At 42.3% G+C, this 12943-nt stretch overlaps 1 protein-coding gene across 1 annotated transcript in view; it reads right to left on the bottom strand.

Annotated features, from left to right (window-relative positions):
* The window catches only part of MAP3K21 (mitogen-activated protein kinase kinase kinase 21), a 125089-nt gene that overhangs the window by 46409 nt on the left and 65737 nt on the right, over window positions 1–12943 (bottom strand). Inside the window, exon 5 of the mRNA XM_075555293.1 lies at window positions 5732–5972. Within this exon, the coding sequence (XP_075411408.1) occupies window positions 5732–5972 (241 nt within the window). The remainder of the gene's footprint in view (window positions 1–5731; window positions 5973–12943) is intronic.

Below are 12943 nucleotides of genomic sequence, written 5' to 3'. Positions count from 1 at the left end.
GGTATTAATGCCAGGAGGGCATTAAGATAGTAACTAGATGGTGGTTTTGTGTCCTCTTTCACGGGACGGCTGCTAAGCCATGGATCCTAACCAAGGACCAACGGCCGCCAATTCCACAGTCTTGGGGTGGCCCTTGTTTGTTTTTCTTTCTCTAATCAGTGTTATTCTGAATAATTACCAACTTCTTAAGGGGAGGCAAGAGACCCAGGAGAAACAAACAACTTCTTAAAAAGAACGAAGTAGGAGGCCTCACACTGGCTGACCTAAAAATCTACTACGTAGGCAGAGTAGTCAAAGCAGTTTACTACCAGTACAATGAAAGATCCACAGACCACTGAAACAGAACAGAAAACACAGAAGGTAAATGCATCCGCCTCCAGGCAACTGATCATCAACAAAGGACCAAAATCTATCAAATGGGATAAAGGCATCCTCTTCAACCGATAATGTTGGATAAATTGGATCTCCCTAAGCAGAAGAATGAAACAGGACCCATGTCTCTACCCATGCACAAAGGCAAACTACTCCACAGCTATCAAGATCGTCAATGAGAAAAGTGGAACAAACGTAAAGGCCCTACTGCAGGCCGTATGCAACTTACTGCCGTCTAGTCAATGCTGACTCACCCTTCATGTGGGTTGCCAAGACTTTGTTTATGGGAATAGAAAGCCCAGTCTTTTGCTCTTGGTGTTGATGGTGGTTTCAAACTGTGTGGGAAGAGGGTCCTCCCCCAAATCATTACAGGTCTGGTAGGCTCAATTGTACAGCGTTAATAAGTAAAGATTATAGTAAAGTCATAGAGAGCGTGAGAGGTAGAGGAGAGATCGGAATAATGGAGTCAGACACAATTCATAGTAGCATGCTCACCTCAGTCCCACTTGGTGGTCCTCGAGGGGGGAGCCCAGCCATGAGAGCAGGAGAGAGCCCCACTTTATTGCTAACCAAGGGTTATCCCTCCTTCGGGAGGCATGGTTACAGGTAACCACACGTCACAGGACTAGGCATACACATCATAGGAAGGGGATGTATGATAGGCTTAAGTGTGACAGGAAGGGGATGAGCTCGGGGCATGCTCATAGGAATGGGAGGGACTAGGGGTATACATGTGACAAGATGGGCGGACCCTAGATTCATGATGGCAGCCAAACCTTAGTCATCCTTGGGCAGGTTTGACCTCTCTGGGGTCTCCTACAAGGAAACAGAGGACTACTATCCTTATTAGAAGGGAGTGGGCCCTATTTGTTGTAGGATAAACAGTGGTGTCTGCTTGGTCTAGAGCAACTTGGGCAGGAGCAACTTGACATAGGGAAGGGATGCTGAGCAATAATTCTAGAGAACCCACGTGGAGAATAAGCCTGGTACTATGTTTCTGGTTAGACACTTTTGACTTAGTTTCTATCCAACCCTCAGTAACCCAGGCTGTGTGCTATACCATGATGACCTCAGACTCTATCTTTTTGGGGAACACAGCATTCGCATGCAGGTCCCATCAGAAGGACTCAGTGTGGAAATCCCACTGAATGACCTGGGCTCTACCTTAGAATCACCTGTGGCCCCTGTATTGATACTCCCTGGCAGGAGAAGTAACAGGTGACTGCCACCTCAAGGTGGTCACTGGGCTTTGCTTCAGATTCCTTGATTTGTGGGTAGCCAATGCCAAGTGGCCCAGAACCACCATCTATTCACTATTTTCATGCCCTCCTTGTTCTGCCCTTGTCAATGAATGTTATACTGGAAAATTTCCCCTATCACCAACCCTCCAAGGTAAACAGAGCTCCATTATTTAAGAATTCAATCTGTACAAGGCAACAACTCATGGAATGTGTGTTTGAGCTGGCCTATACTTGCACCAGCTTCCTTTGCTCAATCTGTGCCCTTGGACAAATTAATGACATTATCAGTACAATTGCCTTTATACCCCAGGAGTATGATTGATAACATTGTTTGCCATAAAAATGACAAGGAAGCCTGTCACGTGAACCAGAGATGTACATAGTCCACAGGCATGTGGTAGACTTTGGGCTCCCACTGAATTCTAGTTCCAAACCAAGAGCATTTAGTTTTCATGACATGACCCTGCTTGATGCTTGCCTTTGTGACGAGATCACTGAGCATTATGGGTAACACAGCAAAGCGCGATGAGGAAACCAAATAGGCTCCGGGCTATCAAAAAGAACAGACCAGCATCTTCAAGGCTTGTGTTCAGACAAACAGACATCCAAGTGAGGGGGTCCACTAAGCCCACATGAAGCACGTCAGCCCGTGTGACCCAAAGAAGACAAATAACAAAATTCAAATACGAAGGGAACACTGTCAGAGTCTCAACTGTGAACACCCAATTTGCAGAAGACGATGGATGACAGGGGACCCCAAAATTCACCTGCAGGATACCTACATAGATTAAGCCTCTGGTGGATTCCCTCTGACCTCTGTCGAGGGAAGTGAATGAATCCCTCTTGACCCATTTTGGTTTTATTCTAGTTTTAAATATTTTCTGTTTTTTTTTCTAGTTTTAAATATTTTGGGGGGACAGATTTTATTAGAATAAAATCTGGTTTATTTTAATATTGTCTGTGGTCGTGTCTTTCAAAACAGGTTTGCTGTTTATTTGGGGGTATGTTTTCTAGTAGAGAAAGCACAGGATGGGTGGCTGTACAGAGACAACAGTGATCAGGGCTAGGGAGGGAGGATAGGGGGAAAATCGAGAGCACACAATAACTATGGGGCATGGGAGATGGTGGTGACGTAGCTACAACTCTTAAAATACGACGTAACTATATGTGAATTACAGGTCACTAAGACTATTGGGTAAACAAACAAACAAAAATGAATGTCCGATTTTACGCTGTCTCATTTTCAAAGCACTTAATTATCTTTACAGTCTCCGACACCCATAGGTGGAGTTCTGTCCTGCTCTATAGTGTTGCTATCAGTCGGAATCAACTGGCCGGCAGTGGGAGTGAGCACGTGGAAAGGAAGGGCCCCACACTGGTAACCGTACCACAACAATTTAACACCATCTTGTGGACAAAAGACAGAACTGTAAAGCGACATTACAAACGCAGAGTTCATGGTGGATTAGGATGACATAGTTTTGGGGTTTTTTGGGTTACGTGTTGTTTTCATCAGAACCTTTATTAAATCACACAAGGTTAACAAAGGTGTAATTCAGCTTCCTCTTCTGCTTTCAGAAAGAAAACAGCCCACTGGTGCAATCCAGGAATACCCCAGTGAAAAGATGAGTTAGCGCGGAATCATCTCAAGGTTTAGCCAAGGACACAGGAGAAGAAAATCAAGGATGAAAGAACAGAGCTCTTTATTTCCTGTTCCATTAGTTTCTACCTAGTCCCTCCCCAGTTTTCCAAGAGACACTGTGAATATGAATTTTTATCCTATTTTCACAGAATAGATAGAAGAAAGCAAATATGATTGCGAACTGGAGGCAAGAATTCACAAAAATCCCTCTGTTCTTGAACATATAGGTCCCAACATAAATAAAATACTTTGGTTTTGAATTATGGCTGACTGGTATGTAAGATATTTCAGTCAGTGATCCTCCAATTTATATGGTAATCGAAAGAAATCACCAGAAGAGGGCCTGAGGGCAATGAATGTACACATGTGCTTGATATGATGGAGGGAAGGATGGATGGTGATAAGAGTTGTATGAGCCCCCAATAAAACGATTAAAAAAAGGGAAGAGGACCTGATAAATGAGTATTTGTCCCCCCCCCCAAAAAAGTTAAAGGTAAAATCAATAACTTGTTTATGCTCACCATAACAAATCAAATCATAATAATATATGGTACGATTTTCCGATCAGTTGAGAACATGTGCAATCATCTAAAAAGTCACAATATGCTTTGTGACCTCCAGTGCTTCATAATTCTTTTGCAAAATGGACTTATACGCCAAAAACCCAAACCTGTTGCACGGATTCGATTCAGAGCCATGGTGCCCGGTAAGAAGAAGAACGGCCCCACGGGGTTTCCACGGCTGCAATCTTTATGGAGGTGCATCTTTCTTCCACAAGTAGCTGTGGATTCAAGTCACCGACCTCTTTTCATTTTGCGGGCAAATGCTTAACCATTGTGCTACGAGGGCTCCTTAGACACTTTTTTTAAATAAAAACAAGAACTATCATTATTATTAATTAAATTAAAATTCTAAGTCATTAACATGTCTTAGGAAAACACTACAATCCCTTAAAAGCACCACTATATATAATACACATATGTAAACACAATATAATATAAATATAGAACACATATATAATATATACATATAACACAGATACAACATACATATATTATACACACGACACATATACATATTTAGAGAGATGTAGACATTTAATACACATTCTAGAAAAGTGCATCCTACTCTAATTATGTCACCATTCTCTTTTGTGATTAAATAAACACACAAAACACAGTGGGAATATTTAGTTTGTCCCCAAATCTCATATAATCTATAATTTCGAAGAACTTAATTTGAGGAGTTAACATAAGCTTGTTTGCTATTACCGATTGTATTCCCTTTTTCAGAAAATGTACAAAAACATTAAGTTTTTGCCACAAGGTTTTAAAAACGTTTTAACAGACTTCCTAGATCTACCGGTTCATATTTGTACCCCAAGTCTGAAAAACCCTAAGACAGAAGCAGAAACATATAATCGAAGGGCTTTCTTTATTTTGTGGAAAGTGCTAAGATTAGACAGGTCAGATCACGTGTAGACAATAAACAATGCAGTGGCTAAAGTTTCGTTGTCTGGACCTCCACCGAATGTCAAAAACCATCGGCTCAGGGCACTCAGCTCAGCTAAAGAGGGGTTCCACTCTCACTTTGAAAGGACTGACAGCAAAGTCTGCTGAGAGTTAAAAACGCACAGCACCTCACGCCTCTTGCTGCTTCATCCGTGGACATCCCACGAGCTCGTTCACTTATGAATACAGAGACCCCAGGTGATGCCAGACCGTGCGTGCGCACATCACCCAAAGAGATTCAAGTTCATGCGAACACGCCTGGTCATCTACTGCAAAATAAGCCACTGAAAACCCCACGAAGCGCAGTTCTGATACACGCGCCATCTCTGTGACTTTGTGTCAGTGGGAGGGTAACCGGTTAAATATGAATACAGTTGAAGAAAATACCTGAGGCTATTTATTTAGTGTCTTAAAGACTTCCCCACATCTCTTCATAGTTTTGATGAAACAAAGAAGCTGGCATAGCGTACGTGCATACGTACAAGGGAGACTCAAGCACTTAAAAAAAATAAATGAAGGGAGAGTGGAGGGTGAGTGGGTTGGAAAGGGGGAACCCATTACAAGGATCCACATGTGACCTCCTCCCTGGGAGACGGACGGCAGAGAAGGGGGGGAAGGGAGACGCCGGACAGGGCAAGCTATGACAGAATAATAATTTATAAATTATCAAGGGCTCATGAGGGAGGGGGGAGTGGGAAGGGAGGGGAAAAAACGAGGACCTGATGCAAAGGGCTAAAGTGGAGAGCAAATGCTTTGAAAATGATGAGGGCAAAGAATGTACAGATGTGCTTTATACAATTGATGTATGTATGGATTGTGATAAGAGTTGTATGAGCCCCTAATAAAATGTAAAATAAAAATCATATTAACAACAAAAAAAGAAAAGATCACGTCATTCCCCCCACAACATTGTGCAGTCCCCTCATGTATGAAAGCCGTTAAGGAATGTAAGAACACCGTCATACCTGAGGGTAAACTGATGCGATGTCCATCTCGGAGCTTTAAACGGCTTCTTTTAAACTTCCCTTTCCTCTTCTTCACATTCGGCTTCTCCTGATTTAACTGGAATATCATGATGTTGAGCTCCCGCTCCAGCACGTCAATCTCGCGCTCTGCAAGCTTCTGTTCGCGCCGTTTGAGCAGCTCTTCCTGAGACTTCTGCTGAAGCGCTGCCCGGGTCAGCTCCTCTTCGCGGGACCGCAGCTCCTGAGACAAAGAGTCACACCAACGTGAGTCACTTCCAATGGCAACTTCACGTCTGTACTCTGCACAACACTCAGACTGCCCCTCGCTACGGGACTTCCATGCGAACCGAGAAGCTGAAATCTCCTCGGAAAGGAGGCCTGCTGGTGGAGTTGAGAACCGCTGCTATGGGGTCAGGATCATTATTTTTGTTACCAAAGACTGCAGTTTTATCTTTTTCACATTTACGGACTTCCTCAGGGTGCTTACCGGAGGCCTGATGGAGTTGTGGGAGGACTAACTGACAAGGACTAACTGACAAGGCTGGCAGTCAAAACCCATCAGCTGGTCTGTGAAAGAAAGATGGTACTTCGGTTGGCCACAACACTAGGTGTCAATGACATGATTGGGGGGTTAAACCCAGCCAGCCACTCCATGACAGAACGTTGTGACAATCACCTTTTATAAAGATGTCCGGCCTTGGAGAAAGCTATGGGGCATTTTTACCCTGTCTTCTATGGTCCCTAGGAGTTAAGATCGCATGGACCACAGTGGGTTTGGTGCGGAGGTTGAGAGTGCTCAATTAGTTTCTTTAGCGATGATTACATCTTGGTAGTGAGATAAAGGGGAGAAAACAAAGATCACGGTTTGTAAGTCGGTTGCAGGCCCACTGGCAGGACTTCTCTAAAGTATCAGCACACAAAGGGTTCTTCAGGACGGCATACACAGGGAGGGAACACAGCCCACCACACACAGATCTTACAGGTGAGCTGAAAAAGCTCATCCATCAGGATACTTACCAATGAAAGTGTAACTTTCTCTTGGTTTTAGAACGATTGACTCTCTGACAAATACAATATGTATTACTTGTTTTTAGGGAGGTGAAGATGTAGTCCGCTATTAATCAAAATACTAGCAATATAACATAATTTAAGATTTCGTTTGCTGCACGTCTAAAATGTAACAGCCTCGTCACTTATAATAAACGTTCCTTTTAATCAGTGGGATGGTCTTCCAACTCAGGAAGGGGGTAAGCAAAGCTATTAAGATTGGCAGCCAGGCATAAAGCACCCCCCATTTAGATAAGCAGTGTAGTGCGGTGTTTCCGGAGCTGGTGGTCCGGTAGCCTCTGGAGAAACGTATGTCTAGATGGTAACTTCCCGTGTCAGATAGTTAGGAGTCTCATTGCCTGGAAGCACGGCAAGACTTGCTTTTGCAACACCGCTTGGGGTTAGCAAGTATAACTCGCTTGATTTTTGCCTAGACTTTCAATCCGTTTGGAGGTGGCAAACCCCACTGCTTCTGTCATGCATCTGCAGAATGAACTTAAGAGTTTCTTGACTCAAGCTGGTCTCTGCCTTTGAAACTGTGGCAGGCAATCCCAGACCCTTGCTCCCAGCAAAAAAACGAAACAAAACAACTTTGATCCCATTAGAAATGTATTGAACAGTAAAAATTGAGACCTCTACCTTTTTAAACGATGGCTGCCATGCCCCTACCATTATTTCATTTCTGAAAATTGTTCTCTGCAGAGAGGTGCATGTTTCTTTCAGTGATGAACTGTTTTCTACTTAAGATTACCCCGTTAATAAGTCAAGGACCGGCACAGAAATCAGAACGTGCATAAGTATTTACACACCGCTCTGACAGATGCAATCTTAATTTTATATTGCCCTAACACCAACACTGTTGTTTAAAAACAGGAGCTGTCTTCTCAGATGGAATACTAATCATAAATAGAGCTATGAGCTCTGCCCCAACATTTCCTATAACTTGGCCACATTTGGAATAGGCTAACTTTAAAAATACTGATTTGAGAAGAAACACGATATAAATTCACTATATAAATTCAGAAAAAGACTGGAGTCAACCACGGGACTAAAATCACAATTCACAAGGTCTTGGATTCTTTTTACAGATGAGTTCAACTGGTAACTAGAGTAGATCTGTCAGTACAAATATCATGAAGAAAAATAAACAACGACCATCTTCCTACAAATAAATATGAAAATATCAAGAAACATTGTATGTGGGGGCGGGTCTTGATAGCAAAGAAATACATTCAGATCAAACGAATCCTGAATTTATGATAATTATACCAAAAATAACTGAAACCTCTAAAACATTCATTTTTTTTGGGGGGGGAGGGGTTGTCCCAAACAAACTACATGAACAAAATTGTGGGAAAATTATTTACTAAGAACGATTGATGCACAAATCACTATGCTAATATTACCAGCCAATTTGCACTTCTAAAGGAGACATATTCCTTCCCAACACTGTGCCAAACATAAGTTACTATTTATTACTTAACAAAAGAAAAATGCTACATGCTAAAAAAGTTCCGTGATACGTTTCACTGACGGCTTTTCTCAGCTGGTGCACCCACGTTGGATGGTTTTATTTTTGTATATTTGGAGGTAGCCGATTATTTCCAGTCAGTTTTCTACTTTAACTCATTACCTGGGTTACATGTTGGCTGCTAACTGCCAAGGTCAGCAGTTCAAAAACACCAGGACCTCCTGGGCACGGGGGAGGGGGGGGAGATGAGACTTTCTATTCCTAAAGAATTACTCTCTCGGAAGCTACATGGGAAACTCTCCTCTGTTGTAGGCATTCAAATAGACCCCATGGCAGTGAGCGAGTAGCAAAGGAGTGAGTAGTGAGCCTGTAGTGAGTAGCGAGTGCGTGAGTAGTGTGTTCGTAAGTAGTGAGTGAGTGAGTAGTGAGTGGATGAAGTGAGTGAGAAGTGGGTAGTGAGTAGTGAGTGAGTAAGTAGTGAGTGGTTAGTAAGTGAGCGAGGGAGGAATGAGTGGCGAGTAAGGAGTGAGCAGTGAGTAAGTAGGAGTGAGTGAGTTAGTAGTGAGTGAGTACTGAGTGATTGAGGAGTGAGTGGTGAGTGGATGAGGAGTAAGTGGTAAGTAAGCAGTGAGTGGATGAGTAGTGAGTAAGTAATGAGTGGGTCATGAGTAGTGAGTGGGTAGTGAGAGAAGTAAGTAGTGAGTGAGTAGTGAGTAGATGAGGAATTAGTGGTACGTAGTGAGTGGATAAGTAGTGAGTGGGTAGTGAATGAGTGAGTAGTGAGTGGGTAGTGAGTAAGTAAGTAATGAGTGGGTAGTGAGTGAGGAGTAAGTAAGTAGTAGGTGAGTGGATGAGGAATTAGTGGTAAGTAGTGAGTGGGTAGTGAGTGAGTGAGTAGTGAGTAAGTAAGTAGTGAGTGAGGAGTAAGTAAGTAGTGAGTGAATAGTGAGTGGTGAGTAGATGAGGAATTAGTGGTAAGTAGTGAGTGAGTAAGTAAGTAGTGAGTGAGGAGTAAGTAAGTAGTAGGTGAGTAAGTAGTGAGTGGTGAGTGGATGAGGAATTAGTGGTAAGTAGTGAGTGGGTAGTGAGTGAGTGAGTAGTGAGTAAGTAAGTAGTGAGTGAGGAGTAAGTAAGTAGTAAGTGAGTAAGTAGTGAGTGAGTGTTTAACTTAGACTTTCCAGGTGGGCTGGGGTTTTCGGTCTTCTGCTGAGAACTTGCCTCTTTATCCTGCTCTGATAGATGAAAAGGTTTGTGGACCAAGGAAGGTTAAAATCCAAATCAAATTTATTGGGAAGCAAATTCAATTAGGCCTTTTATGTATCAACATAACAATAATTGATTTAAAAAACATTTTAAATTCCATGTCCCAAGCTAAAATGTAGATCCTCATCATGAATTTATAATCACTTAAAAAAAAACCACTTGCTTAAAAATTAATCAGTTAAAAAAAAGATCAAAGAGGAAAGCAGCAATAGATTTTAAATACTCAAAAGTAAAAGAAAAAAAAAGTCCAATGTAGTAGAACCCTTTTAAAAACTTTGAAATTAGGAAAGTTAGAAAGCACTCTAGTTGAGATTAATAGCAGTAATAGTTAATTGCTTGGCACAGGTCATTCTAGTAATGGGAAATCCAGATTCCTGGCAACAGATGTTAATGATTAACAGTGGCATGCCTTCTATGGCGGCTCAAAGGCAGGTGCATGCACAAGTGCACAAAGACAGACACACAGAGATAAGCCGGGAATGTGGGAGGAAGCATTATCAGCGAGGCTACAGGCTACTGAGTAACACAAATCGCAAAGAAGTTACTGCCCATTAAACCCCCAGTCTGAGTTTCCTACTTTGCGCAGCAGCAGGTAAGCAAGAAAGGGAGATAGAGCACGTAGCTTGTGATTTTTTTACCCCATCAAAGAAGGACAGAGTTAGAAATGTTAAGCAAAATTGAATATTCTATGATTATAATCAAAAAGCTTACAAGGTTGTGTGAGTACCGCAAAGAATCAAGTAAGAAGAAGCAAAGGGAGCTATGAAACAACAAAACAAATTTATCAAGTCGTTTTTGGCTCAGCTCCACCCTGTAGGATGGCTCAACACCAATCAAAAGAATCATCCACAAAGGATTGATTATAAGCCTTCGGAGGAGAAAGCACAGAGACCTTGTCTTGAAGCAGGCTTTGATTTTCCTTCCACATAAAAGAATCAATTCACATATCTATATTCTACAGTTTTCATCAATAATTATCATTAAAAATAATTAATGGAACAGCAATTAACTCTTAATAATGCTACTTGCCAATTATGTATTCTGTGATTTCCAGTTTTCTTTTTCTTTTAAGGTTTTTCCCCACTTCCTAATATTTTTGTTTTGCTACCAAACATCTAAGAATCTAAGAATTCTTAAGAATTCCTGAAAACGTTCCTTATCTTTTGAATTCAACTATGAAAATGTCCACAAAACACCTGCAATACGAATGTGTCAAATTTCACGGATCATACTCTTTTTCTTTTTTCTTTTTAAAGGCAAGATTTAAAAAAGCAATCCAGTCCGCCTTTTCTAGACCGTGAAGTGCCTGGGTCCAGGAATTGTAGGAACATGAGGTGGCTATTGTTGGGACCTGCTCAAGCTTCAATCAGCAACCCCTGTTTGAATAAGGCAAATACACACAGCCACGAAGGGGAGGTGGTTAAACTGCTTAGCTGCAAATGGAAGGTCAATGGTTCAAACCTACTGCAGTCCAAGGGAGAAAAGAAGAGATGATCTATTTTCTCTGAAGAGCATAGTCTTGGAAATCCCAAGGGGCAGTTCTACCCTGTCCCCTGGTCTGTCCTCTAAAAGCTGCCCTGAGGCAGAATCGACACAAGCACATACAGACACAGGCGAAGGCATAGTTCTAAGTGTTCTACAGATAATACTGATTTAATCCTCACAATTACCCGGACGTAGCAGTTTCGATGACTGCTTTAATCATGGGAAGGTACCAAAGGTCATCCTACAGGTAAAAGTGGCTGAGATAGCTCAACCAGGCTTTCTATGACTCTTTGGTCTGTCTTAATCCCTCCCCACCGCCAAAGAATCTGGTGTTCTGCAAAAGACAATATAGCATGGGAGAAAGTTGGTCTACTGAATGCTTTTGAATGCCACATCAATAGCTATCCTACCCTCCACGCTGTCTCTGCTTAAATTATTCCAGTGAAGGAAGTTGAAAACTTGATGCCTGCCCACTCCCACCCCACCCCCACCCCCGGACCTAGGCGCGAGAGATCTACTGACTTGGACACCATGTTCCAATCCCTGAAGCATTTTCTTAAAAGGTCCCACTTTGAGCTCTGAAGCGGCATGAAGCAGACTTTCTCACAGCTGGGAGTTTCAACTGACAGCCTAAGGTTAGGTACAACTTATAACAACTAAGCTACAACCACTAATGGATATTGGTATTGTTTCCAGGTTTTTCTCTATTATCAACAATGCTTAAATGAATAGCCTCAAGGAAGCATGTCTCCTTGAGTGTGTCTTAAGCATATAAAACCAGAAGTTCAACAGCTGAGTCGTGTCTTAAGCATGTAAGACCAGAAGTTAAGTGTGTCTTAACCATATAAGACCAGAAGTAAGTCTTAACCATATAAGACCAGAAGTTAAACAGCTGGCTTGTGCAGTGGGGCACTTTGGGGCACTGAATTGGGGGTAGTTGGACCTGCTGACCCACAGAAGTGGAGCTGAGTGCCTTTGAACTGAGGCTTACTGGACTGGGATGCCTCTGGGCACTCAGTTCAAGAAACTGGGTTTGCTGCCCTATAGAGTAAGTGGAATGCCTTCAGACTGAGGCTTATGTCAAAGCAGTATTATTCCCGTTCAGCGTTTATCAGCAGACTGGACAGAACTTTGCAACATGTCCTGATAAACACTGCAACCCTAATCATTTCCCATGGACATTACAACATATTAACTTCTTTAATAAACCCCTTTAGAGGGAGGGGGGAGCGGGGAGGGGGGAGCGGGGAGGGAGGGGAAAAAAAAAGAGGACCTGATGCAAAGGGCTTAAGTGGAGAGCAAATGCTTTGAAAATGATTAGGGCAAAGAATGTACAGATGTGCTTTATACAATTGATGTATGTATATATATGGATTGTGATAAGAGTTGTATGAGCCCCTAATAAAATGTAAAAAAAAACAAAACCCCTTTAATCATGACTTTTGTCGGTGAACCTCTGTGTAACCATTGCAATGGGTACTAGACCTAAAGATCAAGGGGGGGGACATCAATTATAGAACATTAATTAAAACATTAGAATTGGCTTAGTCTTATTAAAATGCCTGAAAAAAATCAAAACAGTGGTTTCTGAGGGGATCTGTTAGGTCAGTTAAATTCAAGGCAGAGAGGTTACCTTGGAGCAGTGGTTCTCAACCTTCCTCAGGCCGCGACCCTTTCATACAGTTCCTCCTGTGGTGGTGACCACCCCCAATCATAAAACTTTTTTCATTGCTACTTCATCACTGTCATCTTGCTACTATTATGAATCGGGCGACCCTTGTGAAATGGTTGTTCGACCCCCAAAGGGGTCGCCACCCACAGGCTGAGAACCGCTGCCTTGGAAGGTTACGGGGATTTTTTTCTTGTTATAATTCAAAACAGACGATCTTAATAGATTTTCTCAAAGAGCACAAGGCAGTTACAGAAATTTCTTAAGAAGTTTCAGG

Source organism: Tenrec ecaudatus, chromosome 7 (genome assembly GCF_050624435.1).
Source record: "Tenrec ecaudatus isolate mTenEca1 chromosome 7, mTenEca1.hap1, whole genome shotgun sequence".
Lineage (NCBI taxonomy): Eukaryota > Metazoa > Chordata > Mammalia > Afrosoricida > Tenrecidae > Tenrec > Tenrec ecaudatus.
This window is presented reverse-complemented; position numbering and strand designations above follow the sequence as displayed.